We start from the raw sequence: 22,814 nt of genomic DNA, 5'->3' as shown, positions 1-22,814 counted from the left end.
CAGGTTAAGCAACTGTTCTCTCGCGACTCTTCAAAGAAGAGCAAGAAAGAGAAAGACGTAGTCCAGCCAAAGAGCCGCACTCGGGTACTCAAGAGCCCTGAACATCTTGCCAGAGACGATTCCGAGTATAGAAGGTATGGCACTACTAACTTTTAGTTTACTTTTTATATTTTAATTGATTGTTATTACAATTAAACTTTCCTTCAGGTACACTGACCCTGAACCGAGTGATATAGATGTAAGGAAGCGGGACTATGAACCTAAAGAAATAGAAAGAAGATACAAAAACTCTAGAGAAGATCTAGATAAATATACTAGAAGTGAACCTCGAGAGAATAATGATAAAAAGTACAGAAACACAGAGTATGAAGGAAGGTAAGAATCTCAAATTTATTATAGAAAAGTTAACTATTCAAAATATTTGTCAAAATCTTCAAATCTTTTTACAGGTATGACAGAACACTAAAAGGAGACAGAAGATATAAGAATCACGAAGAAGAAAAGAGACGGTATAACTCGTCAGACAGGGAGAGTGATCGCCAATCAAGACCGTCTGATATTGAGACTGACAGAAGAAAAACTAGATCAAGAACTGCTGGACCACTTGATTCTCCTGCTTTGGTGAGTTTATTTTGCAGATAAGATATGCATGCATATATTTACATCATCAGTACCAGCTCTTGTCACACCAGTAAGCTGTCGTCATTACATCCAAGCTGCATTTATTGGGCTTTTTACTACTTGGACAAAGCAACCGTGGTACTGGATTAGAGAACCGAGGTACTTAATATCGGAGCAGGTCGGTAGAGGCACACCATTTAAGGCGATTTGAGAGAAACTAGTCAAATTTCCTTTGCAAAAAAAATGTCTATTCTGTTCTACTTCAATTTTACTTGTACTAGATTTTTTATACAAATATAAAACAAGATTTCAAGAGAAATCACGATAATTCAAATAAATACAATAATTAAAAAAAAGAACCTCAAGTATTTATCCAAATTTAGGACACCAACTAAAATAAATGCAATAGAGTAACATTCAAAGTTATTTAAAATGCAATCGACGTTCAAATGTAGACCAACGAACTTAAGTTATCGCAACTTGGGACAAACTTGTTCGTAAATTAAACACTAGCCTACCAACTAGGTTTCCTAACTAAACGTTATTTAGACTAAACTTGTACTGAATACGACTACAAATTTGCTAACAATTGCAATAAAACATACAAGAATTATATCACAAGGAAATTGAAAATGTAGTTTTTAATATAAGTGTAATTAAAAAAAATAGATAACTAACAGACTAAATTGACAGTCTAGACTATAAACTGACTGGAAACCTAGCTTCAAATAAAAACGTTTTTATGTACTGGCTATTGCTTGCGCTTTAGCCTGCGTGGAAATAAAAAATAATAAAAAATTTTACTCATTGATAGCGTAGCTTTTTGGTGAAAGAATTTTTGGAATCGGCCCAATAGCTTTAGAGTTACTTCAATAAATACAAATCTTTCTTCTTTATAATATTTTTTTATGTATGAAGTCACTAATTAAAATTCGACCACAATCTATTTAAGCTCTAATTTATTAGAATTCTCTGTATAAAAGTGTATTCTCATACCTTTTTCGTAAAATTAAAAATGAAAAATGTATAGTTAGTATTATTTTTTTATCGATTATGGTTTAAATGTAATTTATAACTTGAAACTTCATTTGCCTCATGATGATCTGTTACAATCACTTCTAACCTATCGAAGAATTCGTTCCAAAGGTCAAAGTAACGCAATGCTTACAATTTAAATTGTCAGTACGTGAAGATAATTTGTAACAATAAAGTTATAAATTGATCGTGCACTTATCAAGCACATTTTATATCACAAATCATAATGTTAATTAACAGAATTTTAACGTCTAATATCATTAATAAGAGATACGACTAAATAATAATTAATCATACTTCATACTAATATTCTAAATGCGAAAGTTTAGATGGATGGATGTTTGTTAGAGTTTGTAGCCTAAACGGCTGAACGGATTTTGATGAAATTTAGTATAGATGTAGAGGATAGTCTGGAAGAACACATAGTCTACCCATTTTTGGTTAATTTTTTTTAATTCCACGCGGACGGAGTCGCGGGCGAAAACTAGTGGTTCATAATTATCATTAGCGATGATAGACTTTTAGATCTTAGAGCGGATTTCCGATGCTTTTTTTAGATAAATTAGTTTTAACACGTTTAGAATTTTTAAGATATACCAATTATAAATGACTAGCTTTCGCCCGCGACTCCATCCGTGTAAAAGAAAACAAAATCAAGTAGCCTCGTGTTCTTCCAGGATACCCTCTACAACTATGCCAAATTTCATTGAGATCCACTCAGAAGTTTAGGCTACAGACTCTAACAAAACAATATGTTACTATACGTGAATATACATTTCAAAAGAATGCACTAGAATGTATGTTTGTTTGGACTGATTGTCAATTTTTTAGGACATCAAGTGATAAGATTTCGCGGATTTATTGTATCACATTCGTTCTCCGATTCATCAAGCAAACCTTAATATTACTTACTTATACTTGTCTTATTAATATTAAAAATACGAATAAAAATGGATATTCGGATGTTTGTTACTACGTAATCTCTAAAACAGTTCACGATATAATTTAGCACTTATGTAAAACTGTAGTTTGGAGTAACTCGTAAAGTACTTACTTAGCTTTTAATTCCGCGTAAACGAAGAGGCTTTAAAACTACTTGATCAAAAGAAAAACACTCAAAATTTACCTACAATTTTCTACTGACATAAGTGAAAATACATTTAACGAAAATACGTTCATTCTTGTTCTTTCAACATCTTAAATCCTTCTTCTAAGTATTTCCATACAAAAGACTTCAACGTCACAAGTTCCTTCGACCGCTGTCCATCTTTAACTTGCACCTGTTGCAACAAAAGTGAAAGTCAAAACGCACTAGTCGATACAGCCTCGCCGGGATTACACACCTTACCATTTCCGCGTTGTTCTTAAAATGTCAGTGTCAATATACTGTTTGCTTTTGTTTGTATAGCTTCGTGCTGTGAATAAATTAATCTAATTGAAGATTCTTTATATTTTAAACAAGGGTTTCCACTGGCGAAACATTTGCACAGATAGTCATCCTTCTTATTTAAAAATTTTAAGGTTGCAACCTACATTTGTAATATCATAATACTATCTTTCGCCCGCAACTCCGTCTGCGTGGAATTCAAAAAACAAAAGAGCTTATGTGTTCTTCCATCTATACTCTACATCTATACCAAATTCCATCGAGATCCGTTTAGTCCCTATATACAAAATAAACTAAAAAAAAAAACAACATTGAATTATTCCAGTTTCTTGTGTACATTTTCACTTATACAAGTTCGTTGTTGAATAACATAACATTAAAATTGTTACACTCAATGATGACTTACACTAAGGTCTTGTCTAAATCACCTACACAAATGAGGTATTGGTATTGCCAAAATCGTAATCGTCGATATATCAAAACCCACGTGTGAATTTGTCGGATTGTGAAAATAACGAGAAGCTATTTTCACAACTATCGAGTGGGTCGATTCCGAAAGCGTCATTTTATTGCATATTGAATAAATAAATAGACAGGTGTTCAAACTAAATAAACATTTTAACGCTCAAGAGGTCTTAAGGAGATGCCACACTAGCAGCGCCGGAAAGCATGATGCCCATAACTGTTTTATTAAATGCTAGCGATGATTTGTACAACACAGTCATAACGTTACTAGCAGCACATAAAGTCATTTATTGAGACGTGAGGGATATATTAAGTGTATATTTCTTATACTAAATCTACATAAAAAGAAACCTCCCAAAGGCATGCGGCATTTGTTGGTTATATAAAAATGATTGCTATAAAATAACTGAACTATCTATTTGACAGTGTGTGGTACCATTCTTTATTGTAAATAATCGCTGCCGCACCACCCGTGTGGCATTTCTCTTACAATTTAAATTAACTCGGTAGTTACAGAGAAAAATAAATTTAATCTAAATATTCTAAAATATTATTCACACATTTCTTATATTAAAGACAATTGTATATTTTTAATGTGGCTCATATAACAGCGAAGAGTTTTTCTGATGTCATCAAATGTTATTGAACCCTGTTAACTTAACAATAAACATGTCAGGGCCTTCAAGATTAACATTAAATACACCATGACTTAAGAGTTTAATACAGATTAAAAATGCCATAATATTTTATACTCTGTCGAGAATTCCCGACTTAAAATTAAGGAAATCTCAAAGTTTTTATGTAGCAAATTGAAATTCATTGCAATGATAGTAAATAGAATTGTTATGAAAAGTGAGAATTGGGAATTCCAAAAACCTCACAAATGTAATTGAGTTTTCATAAAACATTTTGTGTTTTGATTTTAATTACAAATCTATACTATTATAATAAAGCGTAAACACACTTCTTTGTTACACACATTTTTGAATATTTTTTTTTATTAAAAAGCCCTACACTTATAAGTCACGCTTTAAGTTATATATTTTTACGCCATTAAACTTACGGGGTAAATGTTTTGGATAAAACCCTAAAGTGGAAAGAGACCATAAGTTGCTGCCAACATCAAGGAAGCAAGATTACCAAGGTTTGTCAAATGATTTTTGACAAATGTAAACAATAAATAAGATTTTCATAATTTTATGCGAATGAAGCCGCACGAGAACAGCTAGTATTATTATAAAGCTGTAATCTATACAAAAACAAACAGAACTTATAATTCTTATTAATAATTTTATTGAAAAATTAATAGTCCGAAAACCGAAAACTAAATAATCTCGTAAAATATGACAAAGATGTCGACACTTCCGCGAGTATTATAGATTTGTTTATATTTGTGTAAAAAGTAAAAACTCGTATCTGATGTCATCTATTCAAATAGATGCAGCTTATTTGATTATAAATTCTAGATATAATAGGCTTGTTTTTTTACAATTTTTAATGCCAAGTTCATATAAAAATTGAATGTCAAATTTTGACAAAGATCTATCAAATACGTTCAATGGTAATCAATCAATCGAAAAAAACATAAATTCCAAATACGGATAACTACGGATTCCTGGTAACATTAGCTAAAAAACATCGCCACGATTGGTATACTTCGCCACTCAGTGGAACCAGCCACTAATAATGCAAACACTTAACAGTCCTGCAGGAAATGCTGTCGTGCTATCTGATATGCAATACTATGTTTAATTAATTACATTGTAATTAATTCTCGTACTCATTATCAGTCTCTACGTAGAGCGAACTGCAAATACTCAGGAAGTAAAGTGTTTTTAAAAACATTGTTATTTACACGAAATATAGTTAGATAGATAAAAAAAAGATTATAGTTGAGCAAGTGGACACCAGAATTCGCCAAACAGTGATGCAACTGCTGCCCATAGAGATCCGCATTGGCAGATGCCTTGTCTATCTTTAATCAACAAAGAAGAGGACATACAGAATGAGGATATTTCCTCTATCTAGTGACAACCAAAACCTTCCCCTTACCTTGTGCGAAAAAAATTAGGCTTTCAGCACGTAGCCTTACCAAACAAATTAACTCGTGTCTCGCCTTCTGTGTGGTCGTGGTATTACCGAGAAAGCCGGCCCAATAGTATGAAGATGTTAAAGCGGGCTCTACGTTTAAAATTTCTGTTAAGGATGTAATATAACAATGGACATTTGGGTTATTCCAAGCTTTTCGTAGTATTTGATTCATTGGGCATGCTATAAATACGTGATCGAAGTTGTCCTTAACAATGTACAGTTGGTAAATTGTTAACGGTGACAATCTCATAAATATTTTCAAGTATGGGTTAAAAATAGACGGGGAAAAGCCCTCAAACTGGTTAAGACTACGTACGTAAATGACGTCAGTTTTTCTTACTTTTATTTTTAACTAGCTTTCGCCCGCGACTCCGTCCGCGTGTTATTGAAAAAACAAAGGTAAATAGCCTATGTGTTCTTCCAGACTATCCTCTACATCTATGCCAAATTTCATCGAAATCCATTCAGCCGTTTTGGCTACAAACTCTAACAAACATCCATCTATCCATCCATCCATCCATCTAAACTTTCACATTTATAATATTAGTATGAAGTATGATCTAATAAAAGTATGACTTTGAAGTTGTAAAAATGTCGCTCGTCTTTTTTTTAACAGACGAGTAATAAAATTCTTTCGACACAAGTGAAGGTAGAAAGTGAATAGTATTTTTTAAACATCATAAAGACGTCGTGATAAGTCTAGTATGCTCAGATTTTATTAATGTTATACTACCGTACCCACAGTCGTTTAAATATTAAGATCGCGGGCACATCTTTGACTAAACTAACGCACAACTATTTAGTCGCGCTTTGATTCCTATGAGCGTTTATGGTACACACTACTCAATTTTTAGTTGTGCAACTAAACAGTTGAATTGGCTGCGAAACAATCGCACAACAGTGCGATAGTCTAGTCAAAGGTGACCGCTCTAAATGAGCATATAGTTCTCTAATTCTGCCCTGAATTTATAAAGTTTGCGGTACAATAGACCAAGTTCCCCCAACTTCCTTTAATTTCTATTTATGTCGCTGACTGTACTACATTAAGATTCCAGAGAAGGCACTTCATCGATATTCTAAAGCTTTTGATGAGATCCCGATCTTGTTTAACATTCCACCAACGATCTGCGGTATATCAGTAACGATAAAATATACGTACCTAACATAAATAAACAAAAATTTGAAGCCTAAAGAAATAAATAAATGACAGAAATTTTAATGTTTAACATTAATAACTTTCGTACTTTTTACCTACAAGTATATGAGTATTAGGGTAATAGCACCAATAATAGACAGATAGAAAAATAAATGCAAAAGGTTATGTTAGGTGAGAAGAAAAGCGTATGACAAAGAAATTAACCACGTATAGAAGAATAGACAAAAGGAATTTATTCTGTAAACGGCAATGAACAAGTAAGATGACTTACTACTAGAATGAACTCTTTGTTACCTATTGATGTAAATTTTCTTGAAATACCTTTTCGTATCAGGTATCTATAAACACGATAACTGCAGCAAGTAAAATTTAAATTCTTCATCTGTTGCAGCGGCGGGCCGAAATGCGCCCCCAATGATAATATAGCCAGTGCGTGGCAGGTCTTTTTAGACCCACCAGCACTAGCATAGATTGAATTGCTACTTTGTGGAAACATGTAATGTATACACCTGAGATAATCGTTTCGTTTCGAGAGAGACATAGTTTCCTTAGTCTACACCAGCTATAGCGGCAGGCCGATATCGGCCTGTTACGTAGTGAATGCGTTAACTTTAGTATGAAAAAATTATACGTACATGTTCGTACTTTTGCTAATTCTAAATTAATTTAGCACGTCTGCGAAGAGGCGTCGGGTTGACGTCACCGTGTCAACACAATGACATTGACCCGGAGGCTGTTGAACCGACCGCTACAGGTTTTTTGGCAATACATACGTGTAACGCGATACATCGCCTTCAGCCTCTTTGTGTGTCATTTACTAACAATATACGTTGACAGGACACTTCATAATAATTTGATGCCATCTCGAGAGCAAAAACTTTTAAAGACAGCTGTGCTTCTGTTTTTTATTGACATTGTGACAATCTCAATGCTATTGTCAGCGATCTTTTGTGGCGGAGAATGTCAGATAGTAATTATGTATGTGGTAAAAACAGAATGGATTGCGTTAAAGGTGACATGATCAGAAGGATGTGACGAGTGAAATGACAGCAGACCAACTGTATCAAAACCTGGTGCGCCTACCTCACTTAGTGTAATAAGAGAACGATGATAAACAAAAAATATAGAAATCGTACTAATATTATAAATCCAAAAGTTTAGATGGATGGATATTTGTTAGAGATTGTAGCCTAAACGGCTGAACGGATTACAATGAAATTTGGTATAGATGTAGGAGAGAGTATCAAAGAACAAATAAGCGCTTTTTTTTATTCCACAAGGACAAAGTCGCGGGTGACAGCTAGTATAAAATACAACTATACAACGCTTTATCTTAAACACGTACCTTTATTTGGGGTACACGATCTTTTTTGGACTAAAAATAAAATAAATCAACAGATTATATCCGAAAGAGTTACGTTATGACCCCATCTTTATAAATTACAACTCAATGTTGCCAACCGTTGTAGATAAAGTCTTAGTTTTACCAATGTGGTAGAGTACAATCTGTTTATGGTTTTCAATTATTCTTTGCTTTATTCTGATCGATCTTTTACAAATATCAAGTAAATAAACTCGGTTATTAAGTTGGCACGTGATTCAGAAGAGTACTATCGTTATCGATGTGCCAAATCAAATGGCGAGTAGAAAAAACAATTGCCAATCTAACTGTACACTTAACACAAACATACAAACTGTGTACTGAATGCTGTTCACCTATCAATTAGCATTGATATGATAAACGTTGTTTGTACTCAATGGTAAGTAGGCTTTTAAAAATATAGTTCCGAGAAGCCAACAAATTTATATCCTAACTGAAATCCGTATAGAACATATCACTATCTCATATTATTGAAAAAGAATGAGCGAGATAGCAGCATTTTTGTTCCGATTACGAAGTACTACGGTTATAACTTAAAGGAAGAATTTATGTCTTACTAGCTGTTGCCCGCGACTCTGACCGCGTGGAATTAAAAAAAAAACAAAAGTGAGTATGCCTATGTGTTTTTCCAGATTATCCTCAACATCTATGCCCAAGTTTTATCGAGATCTATTCAGAAGTTTAGGCTACAAACTCTAACAAACATCCATCTAAACTTTCGCATTTATAATATTAGTTAGATTACATGATAACCTTCATTATGAATACAAATATCTTTTTATGATAAAAACATTGGTTTTATGTGAGGCTAAAGTTCTTAAACTGTACCCTGAACATTAATTATATCTTGTTTTTCAATTGGAAAATAATATTAGCGATAATCTTTTACCTTAAAAATATTTTTTAAGAAGCAACTTGTTTTATGTGACGGATCGCTCCTTAAACTTTGTGGTTAAAAAACTTATATTTTCAGATGATTATTTTTGGTCAAGCTTTTTTTATTGACAATACTAAAAAATGACGTAATCTTACTAGTATTATAAATGCGAAAGTTAGAGGTTTGTTAAAGTTTGTAACCTAAACAGCCGAACGGATCTCATTTAAATTTGACATAGACGTAGAGGATAGTCTTGTTACTCTTACCGCCCCCTTGTAAAATCAATGATCTTTCAGCGCCCCCCATTTTATACAATTTTAGTGAAATTAAAAATACTATTTATAATAAATGAAATTACAAATTATGCATCGCCTAACCCATAACAACGCCCCCAATTTTTTCTGGGGCCCTATAACGTACCCCTATAGGTTTCAAACGCCCCCCAGCGGGCGTTATCACCCACTTTGAGAAACAATGGTTAGACTAACATATAGGCTACTCACTTTTGTTTTTTCTAATTCCACGCGAACAGAGTCTAGTCAGAAAGCTACTTACCAATAAATAAATAGGTTACAATAGACCCAAGCGAGTTCAAATAAGGTTTTACGCGAATTAAGACCTCAACTTGCATTCAATACCAAATAGAGCAATGGTGTAAACTTGCCCGTTCTCCGACACGCCTAAAACGTGCACATTCTTAAACGGAAATATGCTACCGAGATATTGTGAATTTCGACACTTTTAAATATCACTTATTGTCCTGCTATCAATCGACCACATCTTCACTTTGGTCTAGGTGGGATAGTGGTCAAGCGCTGGTTTATAAATGAAAAAAAAAGATTTCTACTGTAAATAGGTGTTTTGTTGACGTAATATATGCTAATATAATAAAGCGTAAACACACACTTCTTTGTTGCCTAAGATGTCAGCAATTACACCATATTTTTGAATAATTCTTTTTTTTTAATAAAAAGCCCTACACTTGCGTCACGCTTTAGACTAGATTAAACTTAGGGGTCAATATTTTCGATATAATCCCTAATGTTGGAAAGAAACAATAAGTTGCTGCCAACATGAAGGAATCTAGGTTGCCATGGTTTGACATCATGTCATAGCATTTTGACGTTTGCAATTGATAATTTGATAAATGTAAACAATATTATGAAATTTTTATAATTTCATGCGGATGACGCCGCACGGAAACAGCTAATATATGATATAGATAGAACCTAATTAAGGTCATATCTTGTAGGCTGTAAGGCCAGATTGTTTATTTAAATTCGCAAACAAACCAATCGTGTAACTGAGGTAGTTGTTGAAAGGTCACGTGCCATATGGTCGACCAGTTGACCTCGTATACACATCAATGAAGTTTGAACTCCTGTTCCGGTAAAACTCTACCAATTTACTCCATTCAAACTTAAATAAAACTTATCATAAAGGCTTATTTATAGAAGGATTTTAATTATTATTGAATTAGTAATAATTATTAGGTGACATCATCTATCAGAATTATTATAAGTGTGTCTTTGTCATGTCGTCAAAACATCTTAATACAAGGAAGTACGTCGGTGACTCAGAGGTTAAGCATTTCATTTGTATTCTTCAAGTCCTGGGTTCGGTTCCCGCCATATAACAATATGTTTTTCGAATGACTGCGGTGGTTTCCTTCACCGTAAGAACGTCAGGAGATATCCACTTGGATATCGGAAGATTTTTTTAATCTAGAGGATGAAAAAATGGTGCCGGATAAAGACGGGGACATGATTACTTTAAAATAGATCAATATTAAAGGGTAATAGAAAATGTACCAATAATACAAAAATCTTAATTTTAAACTCCTCTTGATTTGTTAGAAAATACAAATTTATAAAAACGTATCGTAGTTTGGGTGTTCAAGTTTTAATTCATAATGTATATTATGTTCCAGGCTGAAAGATACCGCGAGAGACGTCGCTTAGCAACCCCGAGTCCTACACCATCCCCTCCCCGGCGTCCTCCCGCGCCACAACCCGCTAGTGGCAGCTGGTTCAAGTCTCTAGATAGGATTGGCAAGAAGAGAGAAAAGAGTGTGAATAATAGAGTAAGTATTAATCTATCAACTTATTCAACTATCAATCAATTAATTCAACTGTTTAAAATAAGCTCATTCTAATCAAAGCGAGATGTAAACAGTCGTGCGATAGTTTAGTCAAAGGTGTGCGCGCGCTCAAAAAATGCAGACAAGTCGACAGATTGAAAGTTGTAATGTTACCAGTTGTATTCGCATCAAGCGTCTAGTTGCTCACTGGTTTCCCCGTAATATTATTTACTGTCTACATAAATGCATGCGTAAGATATATCTATACTTTTAGAGCGCGCGTACACCTTTGACTAAACTATCGCACAACTGTTCAGTCGTTTTCGATGAGCTTATGTAAAGGTGCGCACACTACTTGATTTTTAGTTGCGCAAAACAGTTGAAACAATCGACAATATCACAAGTGTTTTGCGATTGTCTAGTCAAAGGTGTACGCCAGCCTTGTATACACATGTAAACACTAGATTTCGCCCGCGACTCCGTTAGCATGGAATTTAAAACAAAGTGAGTAGCCTATGTGTTCTCTCTACGTCTATGCCAATTTATAGATCCGTTCAGCTTTTCAGGTTACAAAGTCTAACGAACATCCATCCAACCATCTAAACTTTCGCATTTATAATAATAGTAGGCAGATTCTCAATTTACATTATAGTTACAAACATATTTCAAATTCCAGATTGAGAAAGACAGCATCATAACAACAGAAGATGAATCATCACGTCGCGTGTGGTCCAAACCGAGCAAACCTTTAAACTCCCCAGCGAAAAACCTCCGCTTCTTCGGCGACACGGATCAAGAATCCGAAACCAACAAACACACAGTCACAAAAACAAGAAGTCATCCGCAATCGAAAAACCATACAACACTAAGAAAGACAATCTCCAATTCCAGTACTGGGTTAGACGAAGTCGATTGTGAACTATCGAATAAAAGCTATTCGATGTCGAATTTACACAGAGGCGAAGTGAACGAATCTCGCAAACACTATAAAAGAAATCTTCAGAACATATCAGAGATACAAAGTAATTCGGAAACTGAGAGTCAGTTCGATAGAAAGAGGAACGGAAAGCCTCCAATACCAGCTCCCAGTCCTTACGATAGATCTAGAAGTCACAGCAGTACAAAAACTTTGAAAGCCAGTAAGAATGATATTAAAAGGCACGCGAGAGAAGATAGAGGAAGTTCTGAATTAAGAAGCAGTAAACATGATATAAGCAGAGATGTCAAGTACGTCGAATCATTTAATTTTCATTATTGTAACACGAGATATTGCTGTCCGTTTCATCCACACTTACTCATAATAAAAATAAAATAGACGTTTAAAAGCCAAAACACGACAATTCATCTATACTCTATATAAACACATACTATTTTAGCCGCTTACGTCACGCTTTAGGCAATATATTCTCACGCTATTAAACTTATATGGTAAATAAATTGGATTAAAACACTTATGTGGGAAAGGGACCCTAAGCTACAAGCTGCCAACATCAAGGATTAAGATTGCCATAGTTTGTCATCAAGTTATATCACTTTTACATTTGCAATTGATAATTAGACAAATGTAAACAATAAAATAAAATTTTATAAATTCATGCGGATGAAGCCGCACAGGAACAGCTAGTAGTTTATAAAACAAGCGAAAATTGGGTATGTCTGGTTTGCGAAATAAAAAAAAGGATTAAAGCGCATTTACTTTTATATTCAAGTATTTATCATAGAGGGTTAATAAAAACCCTCACTTTTAGTCCAATTAAAGATATCGCTTGCTATCGATTTTCAATTGGTACCAAAAACACATGTTTCTTTGTATTTCGATATCTTATTAAATACAGCCTTCACCCTCCGTCTCCATCCGCGTGGAATTAAAAAAACAAAAAGTAGCCAATCTGTTCTTCCAGACTATCCTCTACATCTACGCCAAATTTCATCAAGATCTGTCCAGCTGTTTAGGCTACAAACTATTAAACATCCATCCAAATTTTATTTATATTAGTAAGAAGATAACATACTTATGTCCAGATCTCGTCGACGAACGCCGTTAACCAACTCAGGTGAGAGCAGCACAGAAGGAGAGTCCAGTCATCAAAGTCAACACAGCGTTGTTTATTTGCACGCAACTACTGGTATGTCCACCTTATACTAGTCAATTATTTAGTAACTAGCTCTCGCACGCGACTCCGTCCGTGAATTAAAAAACAAAATTGAGTAGCCTATGTATTCTTATTTTGCATCTATACCAAGTATATCCTATACTTATCTGAATTATTTCCTAATAAATATTTGTTACTGATAACTGATTGTTCAAATCAAAAAATAATCAAAAGATAAATTGGGATCAGTACTAAAAGATAATAAAGGAAATTCGAATATAGAACTAGTCTGTGGCATTTATAAAAGTTCTTACAGATTATATTCCAAATTTCATCGAGATCCGTTTAGCCGTTTATACGGTAAACTCTAAGAAACAACTATTTATCTAAACATTTATAATATCAGTAAGATATCACTGATTATCTATAAATCGGTAAATCTTAATAAAAACTTGTTATCTGTTCGCTAGTCTTAAAACATTTTCCTTTTAACTTGAAACCATTTCCAGTTGGAGATATCCCAGACCCTGGTCGTTTAACACGCAATCGATCCAGAGACGATGTGTCATCCGTTATGTCATCCAACATACAAGTACGCAGCACAACTAAAAGCTTCTCATTATTCGCACCATGGACACCAAAACACTACGAACAGGATGTACACTACGAACAAAGACCCAAAAAGACCAAACAGAACTATAAAAAGACAAAAGATGAACCATCCTTACAAAAGAACAGATCGTATAGTCAAACGACATTAAACAAAAGACCACAGAGTCAAAATAGATTAACAAGCTCCAGTACTACATTATATAGAAATAAAAGAAACGGAAAAGAGAACAGCGAAAGTACACGTAAAGGACAGAAAAGTCAATCAAATGAAATGTTGAATAGAGATGAAAGAGTCTCCCGTTCGATATCAATGCCTAAAGATCAAAATAAAAAAGCTGGCTGGTTTAAATTATCTAATAAAAATAAAAAACCAGAAATCAATACGCGTGTACGTTAATAAAACGATTCTGGCACTAAAGAAAATACAATAAAGGCCTGTCACACCACTGGCTGATAGAGGCTCAGATAGCTTAAAAACGTCACTGTAGGGAACAAAATCCGATATTACCATATACTTACACGTTGGATTGTTATCAGACAATTTACAATTTGGTGGGACAGGCCTTAAATGTGTTATTTATATAATAAACCATGGATCAAGAATATTGATATCTTTGCCTGGGGGTGATTTACTTTATTACATCACTTTTTATTAAGCAATGAATTTTAATCCATATTTTTTATATATAAAGGGTTGTAGAAACGTTTTTTTCTAACCTTTTATATTATTTAAACTAAACTATAAAATCAAGTTAGTACTAATTAGATACACTACAATGTATAAAATGTTTGTTGTCATCATTAACTTGCCCTTATCCCTTACGGAGGGTCGGCACAGTATGTTCTGCTCTTCCATACATCTCTATCAGCCGTCATATGTATTGTATGAAAATAAATATACATTAAAAATAATATACATAGATTACAAATATATTGTTAACAATAATCTATAAAATCTTTTTAAAGTTTAACTAAAAGTAATCAGAATAAAGAAAATTAAAATAACTATTTAATAGTGCCATCAATTTTCTTAATAAATGTTACCATGTTTAGAAATAAGTACATATGTATTGTAACAATATTTGCTTTTAATTCACTAATGTTAAGAAGAAAATATTTTTAATTATAAATAAATAACCATGTGCATATTTTACATAAATTTATTTTGCTTATAAGATCTCTGAATATCAGATTTTTAACAAAATAATGTTAGCTTCTAAGAGTTAGTGTTTATGGTGACGATTGTGGAAAGAATAATGAATAAATATGAATAAAATCCTAATTTTAAATAGGTATTTCTTTTTATGAATCTTTTCATGTAATTCTGAATTCCCTCCCCTTTCCCTTTTTCATCATATTTGTCAAATTTTACCAGGAAATTCAAAAGAATAAAAATCTAAAGTATGTTTGTTTAAATATTGAATGAAAAATAAACAAAAGAAACCGTGACAAAATGCCTAAAATTAATACTAAATGCCCCTGTCGTTAAATAAGAGCAAATATACAGAAAGAAAAAATAATGTAATATTTTTGTGCCGTTTGTAATTTTATGAAGTGTCAATTTCACTTATGGGTCACAATTAAAAGGTAATTAAATTTATAAATAAAATACAGTTTTATGTTTACATATTTTATTAAAAATCAGTCTTATAAAATAAACATTTAAACTTGTTCAAGCATAAAAAGCAAACCAATAAATACGCAAAACAGAATCGGTGACAATGAAAAAAAAAATGTTTTTACAATTCACATTTTTCATCACCAGTGCACGATCCCTTTGATTTCTCACCGGAATCAGCTCTAAGTGGCCCTGTTTTAGTTATCGGCACAACTCTTTCACCTTTCGCATCGATTTCTTTACGTGGCGCAGAAATAATTAAGACCCCATCACTAGATAACTGTGATACAACATCCTCAGACTCAGTACCTTCTGGTAAAGCGTATTTACGAACGAATTGTCTAGAAACAAACCCATGTTCGTCTTTCTTCTCTTCGTGTTTAGCTTCAATAACCACGTAACCATCTGCAGTCTTCACAGTTATCTCTTCTGGCGCGAAATGCTGTACATCTAAATTAATATGGAACTTGTCTTTGTCAATCTTTACCGTCGATCCAACGTCTCGAGTAAGAGACTCCAAATATCTCCAAGGACGAAAGTAGTTGTTAAACATCCAAGGACTTACCATAGACGTAAGTATATCATCAGACAAACCTAAACCAAAATCTTGTTCGGATATCGTGTTTTTTTGAGAGCATTTCTCTTCACCGTAAACACCGATAACCAAAAGCGTTGATACTAACACCGAACTCACCAAGAATCTCATTTTTGCGTATTTCTTCACGGGAATAGCGTTTAAATAATTATTTCTTCGCACCAAAATTCTCTCGAACACTACGTATTGACAAATAACGCGCCATATTCACGTTCGCGCGGTTTATATACTCCTTCGGCCATCTAGCGGTTGGTAGCAATTTCTCGAAAACCCTGACGTGTGCTATGAAACTGGGTCAGACTTATGCCAATGAGTAGATTTTTCCAGTAAATTCTAATCCTTTACTTATCGTTACATTTTATCATATCATGAGCATGTCGATCAGTCATTTTCGTAATCTTTTATAATAATTAGTTAGAAAAATAAAATAATCGATGATTGATAAAACAACGACATCTATTGCCGAGGTACTGAAAATATTATTTAAAGTATTGCTGCGTTCAGAATTTTCTACCGTAATGTCTAGAACTCTCGGGAAAGTAGTGAACATACTGGCATACTGTAAATGGTCTGTCCTTTAGACAGGAACCACACGTTTCTTATTTTAAGGAAATATTATTTCGACTACTAATAGGGAATTGACCGCCGTTCCTTCAGATCGTGATTTTTAATCTTAAATTATTATAACAAATATAAACATTATCTTATATTATAATGTTTATTTTACGTGCCGGAATTAAAAATAGAACTCCGATGCCGGGATGTATTTATTTGTGGAAAAGAGCCGTATTAGTATGAATGCTGAATCATAACTGAAAACGAGGTTTTGGAGTTATAAAATTAGATTCGGTTAAAAAAATGTTAATTCAATTATTACACTTTTTGGTTCGTTAAAACAACGCCCATCCCTATCTCTCTGACAACCCATTGACATCTTTTACTTGTCAATTGTCACATGGAAAAGTTAAATTAATTTGTAAATACAAATTCAGTTTTCTTTTACTTTTAGTTTGAATTAAAATGGGACGAAAAAACCGCAATGTTAATAAATTTGCTCAACGTAAACGAGATCAAAAGGAAAAGGTAAAAAAATTGCTAACCCTGTATATTGTAAACGTATACAAGAATTTAAAGCAATATTTTGTATGCGTAGGCAAAGAATCCTCAAGACAAACCTGCGGAAGATACACGTAAACACTATGAAGATATTGTAAGAGAAAATGCAGCATTTGAGGAGTATTACAAGGTATGTTTCATTCAAATTTTTCAAATTACTCTAGATGTATTTTATAACCTCTTATTGGTTTTAGTTTATTATTTATTATCGTATTATAGGAGAATTTGTGTGAAATTGTCAGCCGCCATATAATTGTCAATATTATTTAAAAATTATAATTAGTAACTTTTGTATTTTCAGACACAAAAAGTATGTCCGGAGGAACAATGGTCAGAGTTCATGGGGAGTTTAAAGGAGAACCTCCCAACAGCATTCAGAATAACAGGCTCTAAGGCTGAGGCGAATGCATTATTGAATATTGTAAAAAGTGAATATTTCTCAAAATTATTAAATGTGAAGATTGAAAATGAAGAGAAAGGTGTAGAAGAGGAAATTAAACCTATAAGCTTACCATGGTGTGTATACACTTATATTAAATCACTATTTCATAATTATAAAATGTGTTTGGGTATAAAATGTCTTTTTAATAATGCAATATCACAACCACAATGAAGACAAGTAGCTAATAGAAGCAATTTCGCATACAATGTTATAAGTGTGTGTGCTGAAGGCCTAATTTTAGTCCTTTTTTCCTTTCCTATCCTCTTATTAAGGAAAGGGTGAAAAGGGAAAGTGGATTTGACAGAGATAGGGATGCATGGACAAGGAAATATCCTCTAACTGCATTCCATGCCCCATTGATTAAAGGTAGGCAAAAATCTACTTTTGCAAATGTCTATGGCCAGCATTTATCCTCTATCTGCAAATTCAGGTCTCTAAAGGCTTGTATGCCTTATAATAGAAAAAAATCCTATCAATTTCTTTTTTAATGTACTTTTAATGCTCCAACTCTTTCAATAAATTTCAAATTAAACATGATTTTGTTAAACTTCAATAGCTTATGATTTAACACCAAAATTCTCTTACCAGGTATCCCGGTGGCATAGCATGGCAACTTCGTCTATCCCGTACAGATATCCGCAGAAATGAACCATTGTACAAGCTGCATAACTTCCTTGTAGCGGAGACAGCGGCTGGTGGAGTGTCACGACAGGAGACGGTGTCAATGATCCCACCTGTGGTACTCGATGTCCAACCTCACCATAAGGTAAAGTTAACATCCTGTTTGATTTTGTTGTGATGTGACAGTTATTGGATTCATTTATTCTGATTTCAAATTAGTGGAAGGTAGTTAAAGTACACTGGAGTAACTTATCTATGCTATATCTGTACTAATATTATAAAGAGGAAGTAATTGTATTTTTCGATTTGTTGTATTCACGTAAAATCTACTGAGGGGATTTAATTTTTTTTAACCAATAGTAAGGTAATTTATCTGTTAATAAAATAGGCTATATTATTATTTCAAGAGGGGCAAGCTTACGTAATATAATAAAGATTTGTTATGTAGGAAGTCAGCAATCACAGTATATTTTTGAATAATCCTATTTTTAAGAACAGGCCCTACTCTTACGACTAACTTGAGGCTTAATAATTTCAATGATTAAACTTGAAAGTTAAGTAAATAGTAAATAATTGCTTTGTGAGAAAGGACAAAATAGTATAAGCCGATAGTAGCAAAGAATCATAGTAGCCATGGTTACCTTAATTCTTAGCCAGTAGCAAGACCCTTCATTGTCATTAGTGCATTTGAATATTGACAATTTAAAGTTTTTAACAATAAAATAAAGTGTCTATGATGTCATGCGGATGAAGCTGCATGGGAACAGCTCGAAATGCAATAAAAGTCCTAATATAAATAAAGATTGAAATATTTCCAGCCTTACAAATAAACGCGGTATAAAGCTAAACCTAGGAATAATCTGACGGTACAAATTTTGCTTATACTCAGTTTATTCCGAAGTTTAAATTTAAACCGCGTTTATTTGTAAGGCTGTTAATGTTTTGGTCATAATTCACTTGAAAGTTGTGTAATCTCTTCCAGGTATTAGATATGTGTGCAGCGCCAGGATCGAAGACAGCTCAGCTGATAGAATTTTTACATGCAGATGAAGAGAAAGTACCAAGCGGTAAGAAAATTTTCTTCATGTGAGAAAGGCTACCTTGTTTAAAAAGTTAATGGGAACAGAGGATAGTTTTTTTTGTTTTTTTAATGATTATCCCAAATGTACAGTCGCGGAAATTCGCGGTGTTCGACTTACAGAAAGAGTGTCTTGTATCTTATGATGACATAAGCTCAAAAAAAGATTATTAACCGGCCTGTTTTCGTACACACATTTCATCCTATTAATTAGTTCCCTGTCATCTCAATGCCTACAAAACGTTCAAGAGACTAGCTATCTCGATACATCGCCAGATTTCTCGATTGTACTTTCTCCCGCAACATCAAAATGGCATTATTCAAAATGTAATTTTTTTACAAGGCAAGAAATTTAAGTTTTTAAATTTATTTAAATCATTTTTACGTTTAAAATTTTAAATTTACACAGAAGTGTTCGTATTATTTTCATCATCCATATAAAAGTTTTTTTACCAGTATGCTATTTTTAGTAATAATCTGATTTTCCGAAAATTTTGATTTTTTTTCTATTGATGATATTAATATTATGATGAATATTGGTGATTACAGGTTTTGTGATGGCGAATGATGTAGACAATAGTAGATGCTACATGCTGGTGCACCAGGCCAAGCGGCTCAACTCACCCTGCATACTCATCACCAACCACGACTCCGCACTGATGCCGGCTCTCATCACCGCTGATGATAAGGTAGCAATCACCAAATTCACGATGTGATAGAATTTAAAATGAATCTTAAAAACAGATAAATCTCATAAATCCGTTTTTATTAATTTATGATAAGTCATTACTAGCTTGCGCCCGCGACTCCGTCAGTTGGAATTTTAAAAAAAACAAAAGTGAGTAGCCTATGTGTTCTTCCAGACTATTCTCTACATCTATGTTGATTTTCATCGAGATCAGTCAGCTGTTTAAGCTAGAAACTTTAACAAACATCCATCCATCTAAACATTCGCATTTATAATATTAGTAAAATGTATGTAATCTATATTCTAGGACCCTACGAAAACAAAGCCTTTGAAATTCGACCGTATTCTATGTGATGTGCCGTGTTCAGGAGACGCGACTCTCCGTAAGAACCCTGATATTTGGCTCAAATGGTCCACGGGGAATGGAAATAATTTACATGGGTATGTTTTATAACTTAAAGATATTTATTACCAACTAGTTGTTTGCGTGCGACTTCATCCGCGTAAAATTATGAACATTTTATTTTATTGTTTACGTGTGTCAAAATGTCAAAACCATGGCGAACTTGCTTCCTTAATGTTGGAAGCTTGTAGTTTATGGTCCCTTTTCCACATGAAGGTTTTTTTAATTACCTTACCATCTAAGTATTCGCGTGAAATTATATAACCTAAAGCGTATCGTAAGTGTAAGGCTTTTTATTATAGAAAGAGTTATTCAAAAATATACTGTAATTACTGATATCCTATGCCACAAAGTGTGCGTTTAAACTTTATTATATTAGTACTAGCTGTTCCTATTAGGCTTCATCCGCATGAAATTATAAAAACTTTATTTTATTATTTACATCTGTCAAATTCTCAATTGCAAATGTCCAAATGACATGACATGACAAACGTTGGCCATCTTGCTTCCTTGATGTTGGCAACAACTTATGGTCTCTTTCCCACATTAGGGTTTTTATCCAAAATATTTACCCCCTTAAGTTTAATGGCGTGAAAATATATAGCCTAAAGCGTGACATAAGTGTAGGTCTATTCATTAAAAAAAGAATTATTCAAAAATATGCTGTAATTATTGACATCTTAGGCAACAAAGAAGTGTCTGTTTACCCTTTATTATAATAGTATAGATAGATGAAAATGAAAATGTAGTTAACAAAATTAATAATCAACTGGCAATGTTAAACCGCTATCTAATTGGTTTATTGTAAGAAAATGTGGGGTTTTTTCATTGCAAGGAACTTCCACTTTCTCTAAGTGTATCACCGCGGGTTTCCTTGACTGTACATTTTTCATCAGTATCCAGTACCGTGTGCTCCGTCGTGGCTGTGAACTGCTGGAGGTAGGCGGTAGACTGGTGTACTCCACGTGCTCCTTTAACCCTGTGGAGAATGAGGCTGTGGTGCACCGTCTGCTGCAGGAGACCGGAGACAGTGTTCAACTGGTGGATGTCTCCGATATGCTGCCAGGGTTGAAGTTCCATAAGGGTGAGTGATTTAAGTTCTTAGGCGAATTTCAGTAGTATTTTTTTATCTGCATGTACCAATATAAACAAAAACAGACTTCTTATGTATGTTATTAGATTTTTTTTTTTCAATAAGTTTAAATAATTTAATTGCAACGATATTTGAAAGTGAACAGCTTCTTCTATACTTATGTTATAAAGAGGGAAAATTTGTATTTTTTGTATGTATTGAAATAACTCAAAAAGTACTGGGTCGATATTAAAATACATTAATGTTATCACTAAGTACAACATAATATTCTTACTATTTTTTTAATTTTATGCGGGCGAAAGCTAGTAAATGATAAAGCCACTTTTAAACTCTAACGGCCGACTACTGAAACGAATACAATTCGTTTAGTAAACGCTTTGCTTACAATCTGACAGACGTCAAATTTTAATTCAGAATTTAAACGTGGCGTTTTCATTTAAAACGCTGTATTGCCCTTTCAGTATTCGGCCGTAAATATTTTATTGGTAATTCAAGGTATGACACATTGGAGACCAGCTTCAAAGGATATGGTGTTTTATGATAAATATGAAGATGTACCGGAGAAGTGGCAGACCGTGGTCAGACCGCAAATGTTTCCACCGAAACCTGAAGATCTGGAGAAATATAATTTGGACAAATGGTAAGATTTAATTTGTAGGTCTGTGGTTTCTAAACGAAAAAGAAATCTAGGTGAATAAGACTGATTTGATACGAGATGGATGTATGAGAAGGAAAGGGAGGGATGAGAAGACGGAAAGAAAGACGTGTACAAATAAAATAGTAGATAAATTAGAGAGTGAAAAAAAAACCTTTTATTTTGCCCACTACATAAATAATCTCGTTTTTATTAAAATTATGAAAAACAGTCAGAAACCTGTAAAATGTGTGTGATGTTTTCGTACAAGGAAATGGGAAGGGGAAGGAGATTTGGCAGGAGAATTTATAAGGGGAAATATCTTTTTTGTGCGTCCCTACAATAATATTCAATAGAAATGAGAAATCCTTACTATAATATTAAAAATGTAAATATTTGGATGGATGGATGTTTGTTAGAGTTTGCAGCTTAAACTGCTAAAGGGATCTTGATGAAAGTAGAAAAGTGGAGCATAGACTTTAAGAACACAAACTACTTACTTTCGTTTTTTTAAATTCCCGCAGAGTTTCGGGCAAAAGCTGGTTACGCTTAAAACGCTTTAATCACAGACTGCTTAATTTAAGCACAAAAACTTTCCAAAGTAAACATTACTTTTAGTAAATTATAAATGCGAGTTTAGATTTAACAGTGGTAGTGCCCGCTTTAACATGTTAGCACTGCAGGGCCGGCACGCCCGGTGTAGTACCACGACCACACAGAAGACAGGC

General features: G+C 33.6%; 3 protein-coding genes across 3 annotated transcripts in view; 2 read left to right on the top strand and 1 right to left on the bottom strand.

Annotated features, from left to right (window-relative positions):
* Positions 1-14,291, top strand: part of LOC106103142 — a 30,680-nt gene extending 16,389 nt beyond the window's left edge. The window contains exons 3-9 of the mRNA XM_013282810.1: positions 4-134; positions 208-375; positions 450-621; positions 10,944-11,096; positions 11,770-12,320; positions 13,116-13,219; positions 13,696-14,291. Coding sequence (XP_013138264.1) covers positions 4-134; positions 208-375; positions 450-621; positions 10,944-11,096; positions 11,770-12,320; positions 13,116-13,219; positions 13,696-14,195 — 1,779 coding nt within the window. The 3' untranslated portion in view covers positions 14,196-14,291. The remainder of the gene's footprint in view (positions 1-3; positions 135-207; positions 376-449; positions 622-10,943; positions 11,097-11,769; positions 12,321-13,115; positions 13,220-13,695) is intronic.
* A 1,121-nt stretch (positions 14,292-15,412) lies between these two features.
* Positions 15,413-16,337, bottom strand: LOC106103115 (protein lethal(2)essential for life-like). The gene has a single exon (XM_013282783.1). The coding sequence runs from the start codon at positions 16,120-16,122 to the stop codon at positions 15,538-15,540; it is 585 nt and encodes a 194-aa protein (XP_013138237.1). The 5' UTR covers positions 16,123-16,337; the 3' UTR covers positions 15,413-15,537.
* Positions 16,338-16,945: 608 nt separating this feature from the next.
* Positions 16,946-22,814, top strand: part of LOC106103109 (tRNA (cytosine(34)-C(5))-methyltransferase) — a 9,970-nt gene continuing 4,101 nt past the window's right edge. Inside the window, exons 1-9 of the mRNA XM_013282775.1 lie at positions 16,946-17,094; positions 17,165-17,257; positions 17,429-17,643; positions 18,158-18,335; positions 19,173-19,257; positions 19,818-19,957; positions 20,264-20,397; positions 21,256-21,443; positions 21,948-22,092. Coding sequence (XP_013138229.1) covers positions 17,032-17,094; positions 17,165-17,257; positions 17,429-17,643; positions 18,158-18,335; positions 19,173-19,257; positions 19,818-19,957; positions 20,264-20,397; positions 21,256-21,443; positions 21,948-22,092 — 1,241 coding nt within the window. The 5' untranslated portion in view covers positions 16,946-17,031. The remainder of the gene's footprint in view (positions 17,095-17,164; positions 17,258-17,428; positions 17,644-18,157; positions 18,336-19,172; positions 19,258-19,817; positions 19,958-20,263; positions 20,398-21,255; positions 21,444-21,947; positions 22,093-22,814) is intronic.

The sequence above is a fragment of the Papilio polytes genome, unplaced genomic scaffold, assembly GCF_000836215.1.
Source record: "Papilio polytes unplaced genomic scaffold, Ppol_1.0 DF823868.1, whole genome shotgun sequence".
Taxonomy (NCBI): domain Eukaryota; kingdom Metazoa; phylum Arthropoda; class Insecta; order Lepidoptera; family Papilionidae; genus Papilio; species Papilio polytes.
The sequence above is the reverse complement of the archived record's forward strand: the minus strand, read 5'-3'. Positions and strand labels throughout refer to the sequence as shown.